At 38.6% G+C, this 14,554-nt stretch overlaps 1 protein-coding gene across 2 annotated transcripts in view; it reads right to left on the bottom strand.

The window, feature by feature from the left end:
- slc2a4rg (SLC2A4 regulator) overlaps positions 1 to 14,554 on the bottom strand; it is a 67,154-nt gene that overhangs the window by 5,049 nt on the left and 47,551 nt on the right. Inside the window, exons 4-7 of one of the 2 annotated variants that reach the window (XM_082145169.1) lie at positions 12,508 to 12,737; positions 4,987 to 5,087; positions 2,363 to 2,618; positions 699 to 806 (exon numbers count right to left, since the gene is read on the bottom strand). In XM_082145169.1, coding sequence (XP_082001295.1) covers positions 699 to 806; positions 2,363 to 2,618; positions 4,987 to 5,087; positions 12,508 to 12,737 — 695 coding nt within the window. The remainder of the gene's footprint in view (positions 1 to 698; positions 807 to 2,362; positions 2,619 to 4,986; positions 5,088 to 12,507; positions 12,738 to 14,554) is intronic. The other variant, XM_082145170.1, reaches the window with a different exon arrangement.

Genomic DNA, 14,554 nt, shown 5'->3' with positions numbered 1-14,554 from the left:
ACTCTTGCATTGTCAATCCAAGATCTTAACCTAAAATTGATGCACCTCTTGATGGATATAAAGGTTGTGATGTTATTTCCATCAAGAAGTGCATTCATTTTTGGTCAAGATCTTGTGTGAAAATGTTTCTTCATGCCATTCTCCCAACCATTCTTTCACAGTTTGAGCCTGATGAATCTTGACATTGTCATTCTGGAATATGGCCATGATGTGTCTTCCTACATGATTGTTTTAGAAATCAAAAGCTACACACTCCATCAATTAGGGTTAGAAGAACTGCTGCCAAATATATAACATGCTATACACATATTAATCACTGCAAAAATGATCCAATCATAGACTTAAGCATTTGCTCATTTAAATCCAAACAGCGACTCTGTTTTTTTTGGCCAGGCAGTGTGAGATTTCTGCAGTTGTCAACCTCTAACAGGGGTTTGAAAGCTACTTTCTGCGTTTTGCAAAAGCATCTGAGACAGGAAACCAAAAGTCATGCAAGTGCAACTTCTGAAAGACCCCAAGAGACAGAGAAAGACAAGCTGGGAGTGACAAATGAGACTCAACCAAGCTTACAGGATCACTGCCCTTTCAACGTTTAGTGAGCTCAGTCTTTCACAAGATGATAAACGCTGTTGACTGAGTCTCTGAGAGAGAGACTGTGAGAAAACAAGAAAGAGAGAGAAAGAAAGTAGCCATCTCACCGGTAGACCTTTATATATGACAGGGGGCGACTGCCAGGATACACTAATCCTATCCTCACTGTGAGGCGGTTCAGAGGGCATGCTGGGAATGCTGACAGGGGTTGTAGCCTGAAAAACAGTGTGTGTAAGAGGCGGTATTAGCAAAGCCAGCGGAAAGATGAAGAGAAAACACTGTTAAGTACAACCACAACCCAGCGATAGCCAAGAAGAGCTGCCTCAAAGACTCGATCATGACAAGCCATTAGAAATGAGACGGTCTGGTTCTCAACCTATCCAACCTGGTCCTGAAACCACAGCCTTTGCTGACCTCATCACACTGACCCATAAATACATCAACAAAATAGACTCCAGCAATTAAAGAGACACATGTGTATGCAGAAGTCTGGCTTTGATATTGAACAGAGCCCTAAATATGGTGCGCGAGCAAAGGTCAAATATATAAATCTCTAACCGTTTGAAAGATTTCAGAAAGGTCATTCATTCCGTTTGGACAGAATTTCTCAAGAAACTCCTGCAAAGTCCTGTAAAAATGTCTAAACATCCTTAAAACAGTGACCTTGCAAGAATATATATTGAATTTGGTTTCTTACTGATTTGGCCCAGTAAGAATAAACTCAACAAAATTCAATGAGGTTTAGGTAAACCGCCCCCTCGTGTTTAAGACCGTTAAGATTATTTGCATTGATACATTTGCATTGATATTATTGCCGACAGTTAATCAGAATTCCTCCTTCTAAAATTCTCATAACTGTAATGCCATTGTATTTATACATCATGGTAGTATTTCTTTAAGCTTTTGTATATTTATGGTAACATGCTTATGCTTTAATGCTTTAACAATGACTGTATTCCAGTATTTCTTAGTAATACAGAACAATTACTTTGTTACCATAGTGAGAATCTAATATTAAGAATCACAGAGAATAATGAAAATTACAGTTAAAAAAAAAAAAGCATAGTTCACTCAAAAATGAAAATTCTGTCATCATTTACTCACCCTCAATGCCATTCTAAACCTGTAAGAGTTCCGTATCTGTATATATAGTTCATATGTGACTAAATCTGTTTCTCATACAAAGCGATCATGTCTTTTTAGAAGACTTGAATTCAACCACTTGATTCATTTGGATTATTTTTACAATGCATTTTTGTCAAAGGTTTGGTATGAATGGACAGAAATATTAAAGATATCTTCATTTGTGCTCCAAAGATGAACAGAAGGATTATGGGTTTGAAACAACATTAGGGTGAGAATTTCGGGGTGAACTATCCCTTTAAGACACGTCCTAATGAGTATATAATTAAACTGCAATTAATTGTCATGAAAATAATGCAAAATGAGGTTTCATATCCTTCAAACAAAATATAATATTGTATTTCTTTTGTTTTGTTTTTGGGTTTATAGTCATAATAAAGCTTTGTTGACTCTGACCAGGATGGTGAGAGATTAGAGTTGCATTAATAACTAAAACAGAGCCTTGCGTGGGGGATCTGAAAGAATATGATGTTCTCAAAGTAAATACAGATTGACAAAAGGAGAGTGTGCACGAAGACTTCATCACTACACCTCAAACCCATTACATGACACACACACTCCAATGAGTGCAGATAGACGTGAGTGGGTGTTCAATAAGATGTCTAGACGAAGTGAAGGGCGATGTTACCTGGTAAGCGTGGTCAGTGCGGATGTGACACAGCGCCGACGGTGCTGATTGGCTGAGTGGGGTGTGGATCATGCGGGCGGGCTCAGATCGAGACGCATCACAAGTCAGGACTGGGAAGACGGGGGCCGGCCCGGACGTAGTAGGAGAGGTGGGCGTGAGGTTGGACAGCCCCTCCGAAAGAGTGTCCATGTTGACCTCGATTTCAGAGTAGTAGAAATCCTCCTCTCCGTCGCTGTAGTCAGAATCTCCATTTCGTCTGAAAACACATGACACTAAAACTTAGGACAGCCTCCTTAGAACTGCAGGCTCAGTGCTCTTGTGCGCGCGTCACCAGGCAGCCGGCAGGGGGCAGCAGTGCCAGCATCATAACCGAGGCTTGATTTACATGGGATAGTCAGGTAGCAACAAGAGGCTATAAAAACACTCTTACTACTTCCATCAGAATGTGGTTCCCTCTCTACCTCCTGTTATGGTGCTCAGAAAGGGAAGAGCACCCTGACCAGCCTCATCCTTAGAGACTGACAGACAAACTGAGCCCTTCATAAGGACACAATCATCTCCGCCTCAAAAGCTTTAAAAGTTAACTTTACATTTACTAAAAAGAGAGCCAATATGTCCTATGTTGAAGACTTTTAACACTGTGTTAAAATAATTTAATGCGAGTTCGAATATCATTTTGCGTGCCCTTTATAGCTGTACTGAAAGCGACAATGGATAATTCTCCTCAGATCTTGAAAATCAAAGGAAACAAGAACGTTAAACAAACAAGAGAGTTCTATGACAAAGATTCTTTCAGTCACTCATGTATTTTTAAAGGAATAGTTGACCAAAAAATGGCAAATCTGTCATCATTTACTCACCCTGATGTTGTTCCAAACCTGTAAGACCTTTGTTCATCTTCAGGACCCAAATGAAGATATTTTTGATGAAATTTGAGAGATTCCTGTCCTTCCATTAACAGCTGCACAACTACTACTTTGACGCTTCAAATAGTTCATAAAGAGATCGTAAAACTAATCCATATGAATTGAGTGGTTTAGTTCAAATTTTCTGAAGACTTGATCGCTTTATATGATGAACAGATTGAATTTAGGCTTTTATTCACATATTCATCAACTCACACATCAGTTGTGGTAAACGGAAGCTCAAGCATTTTTCGCTTGATGTGCGAGAACCAATGAGGTTAATTCTCGTGTTACGCAGCACGTTTGAGCTTCAGCAAGAACCAATGAGGTTAATTCTCGTGTTACGCAGCACGTTTGAGCTTCAGCAAGAACCAATGAGGTTAATTCTCGTGTTATGCAGCACGTTTGAGCTTTCTCAAGAACCAATGAGGTTAATTCTCGTGTTATGCAGCACGTTTGAGCTTTCTCAAGAACCAATGAGGTTAATTCTCGTGTTACGCAGCACGTTTGAGCTTTCTCAAGAACCAATGAGGTTAATTCTCGTGTTACGCAGCACGTTTGAGCTTCAGCAAGAACCAATGAGGTTAATTCTCGTGTTATGCAGCACGTTTGAGCTTCAGCAAGAACCAATGAGGTTCATTCTCGTGTTACGCAGCACGTTTGAGCTTCAGCAAGAACCAATGAGGTTAATTCTCGTGTTACGCAGCACGTTTGAGCTTTCTCAAGAACCAATGAGGTTCATTCTTGTGTGTTATGGAGGTTCAGTTGAGCTTCTGTTTATGTTCGCTGATCAATGTTTATATGTTATTAAAACCCTAAATTAAATCTGTTCATCATTTAAAGCAATATTGTCTCTTCAGAAAATTTGGACTAAGCTCTGTCAGGACCACCATCGTCAAGTACGATTGACAATAAGCATACAGTTAGGATTGGCGGTATGGTTCTGTTCTGGGCAATAACCCCCCTTAGGGTAACAGAACAGAACCAACATGAATGTATTGCAGATATCAGTAATTCAAGATTTTAAAGTACAACATAATTAGAGAATTTATCTCATTCAAGGGGAATCAGAATGCCAAATCCTGACTGACGAGAGGAGGAGCTTGGGATTGAGGAGGGTAATCAGCTCCTGAGAAACGCGATAGCTGCTGATAATACTGAAGGAGCTTATACTGTATATGTATACGGTGATAGGCGTCGTATTCCTATAGGTAGACGTGGATCAGCTGAGAGTCAGCTGATGCGAACTTGACTAACGTGACCTGCCAGAACTGATGCTACGCTTCATTTTTACGGTCTCTTTATGAACTTTTTGAAGCGTCAATATGGTAGCTGTGTAGCTGTCAATGGAGGGACAGAAAGCTCTCAGATTTCATCAAAAAGATCTTCATTTGTGTTCCGAAGATGAACGAAATTGTTACGGTTGGGAACGACATTAGGGTGAGTAATTAACGACAGAATTTTCATTTTTAAGTGAATTATTCCTTTTAACAATGTTAAATCGATATAATATTTATGAATTCATTGTGAGTGCAGTGCGCTTGCATAGAGACTCAGCCCACATGCTCTTCTGATTGGCTGTGATTTTTGATTGAATTTGTCACGTCTTGTAGTCGAGTCACGTCTAGTTTGGACAGACAAATTTCTTGTGTAAATGTTCAAACTGCAGAACAAACATGTTCATCTATTGCATGCGTGATCTGTCTGACTGACGCTTACCCGAGGTGGACGGTGCGGATGTGGCGCTGGATCCCTGAGGAGGTGCTGAGGACTTTTTCACAGTTCTTCCACAGACACTTAAACATCACCTTCATGGAGTTCTGGAACAAAAAAACATACGATTAACGTTTTATAAAATGCGTGCCGGTGTTTCCGAAGTTTTTAAAGTTTTAGGGCAGTTTGAAAGGCAGCCAATCACAGATCCATATGCAAATTTCACAATGACATCATTACTGTAATATTTCGATTTTTGAGTATTCTATTTGATCAAGTCAATGGGAGATTTTCAAACTTGAATCTTATATTTCATAAAAAAGCTCATTAAAGACCAAAATAGACAGCACACCTAAGGCTACAAAACAAAGTTTGAATGCCTGAGAAATGCCTAAGGAACATCAATACAGTTCTGCCTTAGAGCTATAAACCTACTTTAAAAAAAATGAATAAAGAGAGAATAATAATTAGTAAGTGAATCATTAAAAAGAGATCTGGTCTATTTGCAGTCAAGGCCGCTATCTGCAGTGATTCAGAGGTCTGATTGCATAAGCTTCATGAAATTCCCTTCAGCCCACTGCTGCCCCAAAGGCACGAAGGCTTCTCACTGCTGCAGTCAAACAACTATTACATGTACAGCACTGCCAGGTGACGGCATGCGTGTGTCATGTGTGGGAGATTCACACCTCCTGTGCTGTTCTGTCACGTTCACCAGCACTCCAAGTGTATTTTGTTTCTCCTCTCGCTCTAAATCTCATCTGTGTTTATCTAACATACTTCATTTCTATGTTTCTGTAGGTGATTCAAAAACAATGAATCAGTCTCTCACACACTTTACTCAGATTTTTACTTCATATCCAATGTCCAAAGATAACACTCAACAAGTGCCAAAATGGAGTAAAACTTCATGATAAAATAAAATAAAATGTGATTACCTGAAAAATTACCTGTGCATCACTATTACAGTCTTCAGTCACATGATCAATTTTTGATATCATTCTTATTATTATCATCAATGTTGAAAACAATTGTGCTGTGCAATGTTTTAAGGGAAACTGTAATAAAAGTTTTTTTTTTTTTGGGGGGATTATTTAATGAATAAAGTTCAACAAAACAATATTTATTTTAAATAGATATATTTTTTAACATTCTAAAAGTCTCATACACTTCAATAAAATACACTATATTCACTTATAAAAGTCAAATACATTTATCGATAAATATATAAAATTGTAATAATTTTTTTATCTTAGTTTTTTTATTAAAAAAATAAATTATGCCAAATATACTTTTAGATATTTATTATCATGTTAATTATTGTGCCTTTTAGCCCCAACAGCAGGGGTGCATTTTACCCCAAATATCATACTTTTACATATTCTTCCGTTATTGAAAAACTGTTCCTTTAATTACCTTGAACAACACTGAAAATCATTAACAAGACCTTTGTCTCAAAACATGTTCAATAATTTAAGCGATTCTCATTTGGTAGGGGAGACCGGGGACAGTTGCAACAGGGGATGGTTGCAACATGTCATTTTTCTCCAATCAGAAACAAGCTAGAGTGATGACACTCATACTGCACATGCACAGTTAGACCCTCCACTAGAGGTCTTCACGGGTCCACTTGGATCCGAAAACCCGAGGTCCGACCCGAGACCCGAGCGGTTTCGAGTCCAAAACTCAGACGAATGTCTCGGACACGGGTCGGGTTCGGTATTAGTGGCCTCGGGTCTCGGGTAATTTAAAATAAATATGCTTTTTCCAAATGGACCCGAGAAGACCCAAACTAGGTTGGGCATTTAACAAAATTGCATTATTTAAAACAACTCTATGACACCGTTCTCTCACTTTTTCTAAGTGAGAGAGCGAATCCGCGCTTCTACGTGCAATGGGCTATAAGCACGGTTGCCTCCGCATTTATTTACTCAGTTATTAATTTGCTTAGTTATATAATTTATAATTTGAATAAGAGAACAACCCCAATAAACTTGGGGTAATCAGAAAAAAAAAAAAAATTCATTAGGCTATATCATAGATCGGAATTTTCTTCAGGAAACGGGCAGACTTGAATAAATATAGCAGCAAACAATAAATGATAAAAATTGCAAAAATTGTTTTAATAATTAATCCAAAGTTTGAACATTTATGAGTAGGCTAAAACATCTTATTTTGAACGTGCGTTGTGTGACTGTTTACAGTAAGCAGACACGTTGCTCAAATAAAGAAAAGTTGCAAAAATAAAGACATATGCCTACATGGTAAATTTGACCTGCTATGGCGGTTCTAATGCCTTGTTTTTAATCTGGTTTTATCTAAACAACGGGATTGTAGGCTAAATAACACAATTTTAGTAAAAGTCAATGACTGGGAGACTTTGGATATTTTATTGAAAATCTGTTATAGGCTACATTTGAAAAACAGCCATCGGTAAATTTTACCCTGTGGTGGTTCTAATGTTAATCATCGTATGGTCCGGTAAATAACATTATGCCAAATTTTATAGGATGTAATGGGTTACCGACCGTGATGTGTGATTGACATTTCAGCACTTCAGCGCGTAGGCCTTTGCGCGTCTATGTTAAGTGCATTTGAAACTCAGGGCTGCAGGCTGTGCACAATGTAAATGCCGTTTACGTTCGGGTCCTAAAGGAAATGGCGTCAGGTCGGGTCGGACTCGGGTCTAATTTTATCGGGTCTGTCTCGGGTCGGGTTTTTCTTTAAAAAAAATGAATTTATGCACGTCGGGTTCGGGTAAGTAGTGATTCGGGTCGATTCGGGTCGGGTACAGTTTTTAGGACCCGAGAAGACCTCTACCCTCCACCCACCAAGAAGACAGTAGACATATTCAACATCTGCTGCTGCATTTATTGAACAAAACTTGTTTTGGAGGTATGAAAGTAAATTTTTTCATGAGATATATTTTTGTCATACTGTCCTGAAATTTTGTATGAATTAATCAAAACTTACTTCGTTTGAATTATTGTTTTGTTGACTTCTAAGTGACATGGTTAGCATGTGTCAAAGTCAGTGTGTCTAGCAGGCATATGATGTTCTGTCATGGCTGATAGGGTTGGGGACGGTTGCAACATGTTATAAATTGCATGTTTAATAAAGGTTTGTTGCATTGCAAATTGTTCAATTCTTCCTGTCTGACACTGAAATATGGAGAGATTGAATAGCATCTGTAACACCTGCACACTGAATCTATGTAGGCCTATGTTCTACACATGAACAAACAAAACTCTATAACTGTTATTTGATAAATATGACTAAATAAATAATAGGCTACAATAATATTATTGAAATAAATAATACTATAATATTATAGTAAGCCTAAAACAGTTAATATTTTCAGAATTCTTTGCTCATTGAGACAAAAAGCTTGAGTTAATTAATGAAATTTAAGGTATTTTTAACATGTTGCAACCGTCCCTGGGTTGTGTTGCAACTGTCCCCTGGGTCGGGGTCAGTTGCAACATCTGACTTCTTCCATTCAAATAAATACTGTGAACGATATGTCATATATAATCATCTTTAAATGGTATGGGTAATTAGCAGACAGATGCAAGTTTAATATATACAAATTTGGTTGGTCTAGCTCAAATAGTCTCTGAGTAATTGAGAGAAATGCAAAAAGTGTTGCAACTGTCCCCGGTCTCCCCTACTTAAATCTACAACATTTTAATAACATTAAATATTAGATCAAATTAGCACAGAATCAATTTTGCGCTGCTGCCCGCGATCAAAAGCGGATGTTTTTTTCTTTGTGCCATCTAGTGGTTCAGATGAACAATAAAATCACAGGCGCCTTTTACCCCGTTGCACCCTATCATATTCCCATAGTTCAGACTGAGAACGGTGTGAAAGAATGACACTCCAGAACAAACAGAGAGCCAAAATTATATTATCATTATATTTATATTTAGAATTATCATAATTTCTTCTGATAAATCTCACCGGGAGATTAATTTGTGAGAAAAATGATCACATTAACTCTGAAACATGAAACATGTCTGGACCTGTTCACTGAGTCAATGAGTGGGTGTGTGTCTGCTCGCACACACACACACACACACACACACACACACACACACAAAAACATTCAAATCCTCTTGGCTGTTCTCAAGGCTGACTATTTTAACCCTTTCACAGATCACAAAAGCCTATCAAACATTTCCCATCAAAACCTCGTCAGAGAGGATGTGACAATCATAAACCAAAAGCGACTGGGAAGTGTATGTTTCCATCTGTCTTTATGAATGAACAGCCAGTCTGAGTCCTCTTGAGTTACACTTCACCCAGCTGCTTAGCATTTGGCTTGGTTCGCTTCAAAGAACTTTGTTTTTTTTCTCGTCTCCTTCATTCACAGTGGTTTTTATTGGCTATAGCAGGACATATAGGCATGCAGGGAGGCCTCTGGTGAGCTGAAATAATAGAAGAGGTAGCCAGCGCTGTTGCCTAAGACAAGCACTAGCAGTACGGGACACATCCATCGTCTCTATACACACAGGAGAGTTACACACACTCTAGCCAAAAATCAGCTGAACCCATATTAAACATTATGTAACACGCACCAGAGTGAAATAAACAACTCTACTATCTATTTTTTTAATTCTGTCTTCAACATTTCGACTAAATTTTAGTTGTGTACAGGATGGCTAATGGGGTTTCTAACATAATCTGAAAGGGCTTCTTCAATCCCCTAAGGATTCTTTTAAAATGACAAAAAAAAACTACACTTAATTGAACTGAAAATCTTTTTTAGTAGGGTCTCTCAGTGTATTCTTATTTGCTCCTGTTGGGATCTTTTAAGAGATCGAAGTTATGACAGAATTTCCATTAGCAACGTAAGCCCGTCTAGATCGGCCCAATGGCGGCATCCGATAGAACGGGTGAAGGTCTCTGCGCGTTACTGTCTTTCTTTTCATGCAACACAACAAGATTAAATGAAATAAATTTCCTCATATGTATTACCTCGTTATTTCATCTGACCCCATAAATGAAAAAGGTTTTAATGATATCTGAGCATCATTAAATGTGAGCGAATGTTCGATTATTCCTTTTAACTCTTTACTTATATTTTACCTCGTTCAGATTAGGAAGCTATGTCGCTCAGAGGTCCTCACGCCTTGTTTAACGCGGGTCTCACGATCACAAGCTTGCCAGCTTCGGTCGCCAAACAGAGGTAATTGGCTATATACCAGAGATTGGCCGCATTCACGCTTACACAATCAAAGATACTTTGGTATAGCCCCCATGGAATTGCATACACTTGAAATTAAAGTAACGTTTACTTCAGTAGAGGTATGGCCACTATTACAGATATAAGCTGACCAACATTACTTCTCTTATAATAGCTTTGGATTGGCCATGCTGTGGTTTCCCACGTACACTTATCTAAAGTAACATTAAATTAAAACAGAGGTAAGACACACCCAAATTTAGATTGGGCAAGCAGCATTTTTGCTGTTCTAAACGGAAATTCACTTGTCTTTGCGAACCACGTACACTTGAATTAGTGCCAAATATTAGTCATAACTAATCTGGCGCAAAACTTGCGGTAACATTAGAATCCGTTTAATCTACTTGGGAAAACAATTTCAGAGTCAGTCGGGATAAAATCAAATATAACAATTAATTATGTCAGGTAAATGTATCATGCCAGTTTCATAATCAGTTCAAAGATAATAAATACAAAAGTTACATATCGCCCTAAGCCTCTTGTTGCATTTATTTACATAGACAGAAACTTCTGTCGCATGGAAACATTTGCTGACAATGGGAATTTGCATTCAGAGTTTACACCTTTTCGGGGCAGAATGACATTTGCCTGGAAGACCCACCCTCCCCAGTGTGCAAGTTAACTCTAAACTCTTAAGAACTTTATTACCTTTTGGTTTACTTCTTTTGGAATGAGACATTTGTACCAGTCGCACTGAGACATTTCAAATGATAACAAACATGTGTAATACTGTATGATAATTATCCACATTAAACCATATAGATTCATGGGTGAATTTTGGTGATCTCAGCATGAGAGAGAAGGAGTGGGGGAAGAGGGAAAGAGATGGATTCTGAGGTGAGACTTGCGTCACAAATGCTGATTCTAACTTCACAAGAGAGAGTTTTCTCAGAGAGTTGCCCTCTCTTCCAGTTCTTCCAGTTTTTCCAGTCTTACAGCAAAACAGTGCACAAGGTTAGAATGGAAGTCCATAGGCTTTTCACAGCATAATTTAATTATATTATGTGTTCTCAACAATTTTTTTAAACACATTTATTCCAGTGCAGTGCCTTGCTCTATTAATTTCCATAGCAAGTGCCTTGCTGTAAATGTGATTTTTGTTTCTGCACTGTCGTTCAAAAGTGTTTAAGAAGTTAATACTTTTATTCAGCAAGGATGCTTTAAATGGATCAAAAGTGACAGCAAAGACATTTATAATTTTACAAAAGATTTCTATTTCAAATAAATGCTATTTTTTTTTACTTTCTATCAAAGAATCACGGTTGCCATAAAAATATGCAGCAGCACAACTGTTTTCAACATTGATAATAATCAGAAATGTTTATTGCGCATCAAATCATCATATCAGAATGATTTCTGAAGGATCATGTGACACTGAAGGCTGGAGCAATGATGCTGAGAATTCAGATTTGACATCACAGGAATAAATTTTTTATCATTTACATGCAGCCTTAATGAGCATAAGAGACTTCTTTTATAAACATTAAAAACCCTTAAAAATATTTTCTGTTCTAATGAACAGCCATAGATACTTACATTGAACTCAACTGAACCCAAAATATTACTTTTAAATGTCTGATATCACTTAAGGAAAGTTTTTCTGTCCTGTTTCTGCCCAATTCATTTCTCCGTCCAATATCTGGAATTGCACATATTGCATCAGAATTGAGAAATAGTCTGTATAAAAAAAAAAAAAGAAAAGGAAAAAACCACTGAGTAAACATGTTTCACTTTTCTCCTTTTGTTTCAGAAAGAGGCTTGTAGGCATGACAGGATCCATGTATACAAGATTGTGCACTCGGGAATTGTGTGAAAAACTTGTGTTAAGATGTGTGTAGCACTGTTAAAGGATAAGACCAGGTGGATCTGTAACGGAACCCCCCCACCTCCCCTCCTCCCTCATATACACACACACAAACACACACACACACACACATCCTCAGCCTCTACCAAAACAAGGTGAACAGGCAGAAAGGCTAATGGCTTCCTGACATTGAAACCACATTCACGTTCTGGAATGATTCCACACTACAAAAAACTGAATAGAAGAGGGGACGAAAAGGGGGAGAATGAAAGAGAAAACGAAAACACTCCATCACGTAAGTGACAAGACTTGTTGTGCCAGAGCCAAGCTGATGTGTTTTAAGGAGCTCTTAAATTACTGAAGGTAAATCCACTGCCACCTTTGTCCACAAAAACTACTCATCAGAACTCCACATTGTTACCAAGGCTTGATAAACCACACAAGTCCACTCTGTTTTCTCATATGACCTGACCCCTACCTTTCGTTTCCGGGGGATAGGGTCCTCAAACAGGAAGTGTGTACTCTCAGTGTCCTCATTGTTGTCATCACTCTGGGAGGAAAGCAGGAAGCTCTTGCCGGCATCGTTGGAGAGGGGCGGGGACGGCGTGGAGGGCACCGATTGGTCACTGGCGTCCCAGCTCCAGTTCCCACTGGTGGAGCTGCTGTAGCTGGCAGACAGGCTCTCCTTCCAGCCCTTACTAGCCAGATCTACAACCCAAGACAGAACACAGCAATTTTAAAAGCAGGAAAAGAGCTTTGACAGTTTCACTGACCAGTTGGGCTATTAGAAGTCAGCAGTGAATACTAGGGGTGTGAATCGTCACTGGTCTCAAGATTCAATTTGATTACAATTATCAGGTCAACGATTATCGATATCACGATGCATCACGATGAGTTGCAATATTACTGCACATGGCTAAACTTTCGTCAATGAATACAAACAGGCAGATATTAACCTTTTTATTTTATCTGCTCCAAGAATGTACACTTCCTGAATGTAGTCGAACAAAACTTAAAGGTGGTATCAGTGATTTCAGGCCCAAAAATATTTTTATCACATTCATCTAATCTTTCCTAACGATCCGCTAGCTGCCCGCCCCATAAGCATGCCGTCAAAAAACCGCGTCTCTGTAGGCAGCCTAGGCTCTGAGATCTGCACACAAAAACAAATGGTTTAGCCAAACACTCAAAACCAAAACAAATAGTGTTCCAACCAATCACCGACAGGGGGAGTGTGTTGTGAGGTTTTGAGCCAGCTTTTCCTTCAGCTCTGACTTCGCGTGCAGCCGTGCACGAGCACAAAACCTCACAACACCCTCCCCCTGTCGGTGATTGGTTGGAACACTATTTGTTTTGGTTTTGAGTGTTTGGCTAAACCATTTGTTTTTGTGTGCAGATCTCAGAGCCTAGGCTGCCTACAGAGACGCGTTTTTTAGACGGCATGCTTATGGGGCGGGCAGCTAGCGGATCGTTAGGAAAGATTAGATGAATGTGATAAAAATATTTTTGGGCCTGAAATCACTGATACCACCTTTAAGTCTAAACACAGCAGACGACAGTAGCAATTAGAACTAATAAACACTACTAAAAACCCTACTCAAGTTACAATAACTCTCACGCACACACATTCGCACAATCACTAACACACACACGCGCTGTAAATGTTAAAATAGTGGGTGCACTCGCTTTTGTGTTCCGCCTCCCTCCGCCATTTTACGCTAGTAAAATGATACGCTAATAATCGATTATGGTCTATTACTGCATCGATGCAGAATCGTCCACGTTAGAAACGCATAAAAACGATTCATTTTCAACACCCCTGGTAAACACATCCACAGATTCAACACAAAAAACAAAACACCGAAATAAAATAAACAAAACACCAAAAAACAAACAAACACAACACAACCAAAAAACACAAAATAAAATAGAATAAAAGACAAAACAACACAACTAATTAAAACTCAACAAAACCAACTAATTAAAATCGAAAAAATAAGTAAAAGAGGCATATTTACACAAATAATCAATTAGGGGACCTATTATGCCTTATTATTAAGTCTTGATTCTGTTTTAAGGGTCTACTAGAATAGGTTTTCAAGCTTGAATGTTTAAAAAAAACCCATTATTTTTCACATATTCTCCATTGTTGCAGCTCCTCTCTTCCCAGTCTGTCAGTAATGGTCAGTTTAGTTCCTGTCTCTATGAAGCCCCTCCTTCTGAAAAGTGCACTGTGCTCTGATTGGTCAGCTGGACCAGTGTGTTGTGATTGGTCAACCGCTTTATGCGTGTTTAAGAAATGTCACGCCCCTTTACCATAACCGCGAGTTTCAACACACTACTAACTCAAATCAACCAGGCCTCGTCCCCTTTATTTAGCGCATATCTTGGGCGGGAATTATTTAAATGAGGAATATTGTGACGTCTTTGTTCCCGGAAGAAAACTCAATGGAGGCGTTGCAGTGTAACTGATATGAATAACTCCCTTAGGAGTAACTTTGTGCTTTGTAACTTTGCAGAACTTT

This window comes from Leuciscus leuciscus, assembly GCF_965113295.1.
Source record: "Leuciscus leuciscus genome assembly, chromosome: 18".
Classification (NCBI taxonomy): Eukaryota; Metazoa; Chordata; class Actinopteri; order Cypriniformes; family Leuciscidae; genus Leuciscus; species Leuciscus leuciscus.
The sequence above is the reverse complement of the archived record's forward strand: the minus strand, read 5'-3'. Positions and strand labels throughout refer to the sequence as shown.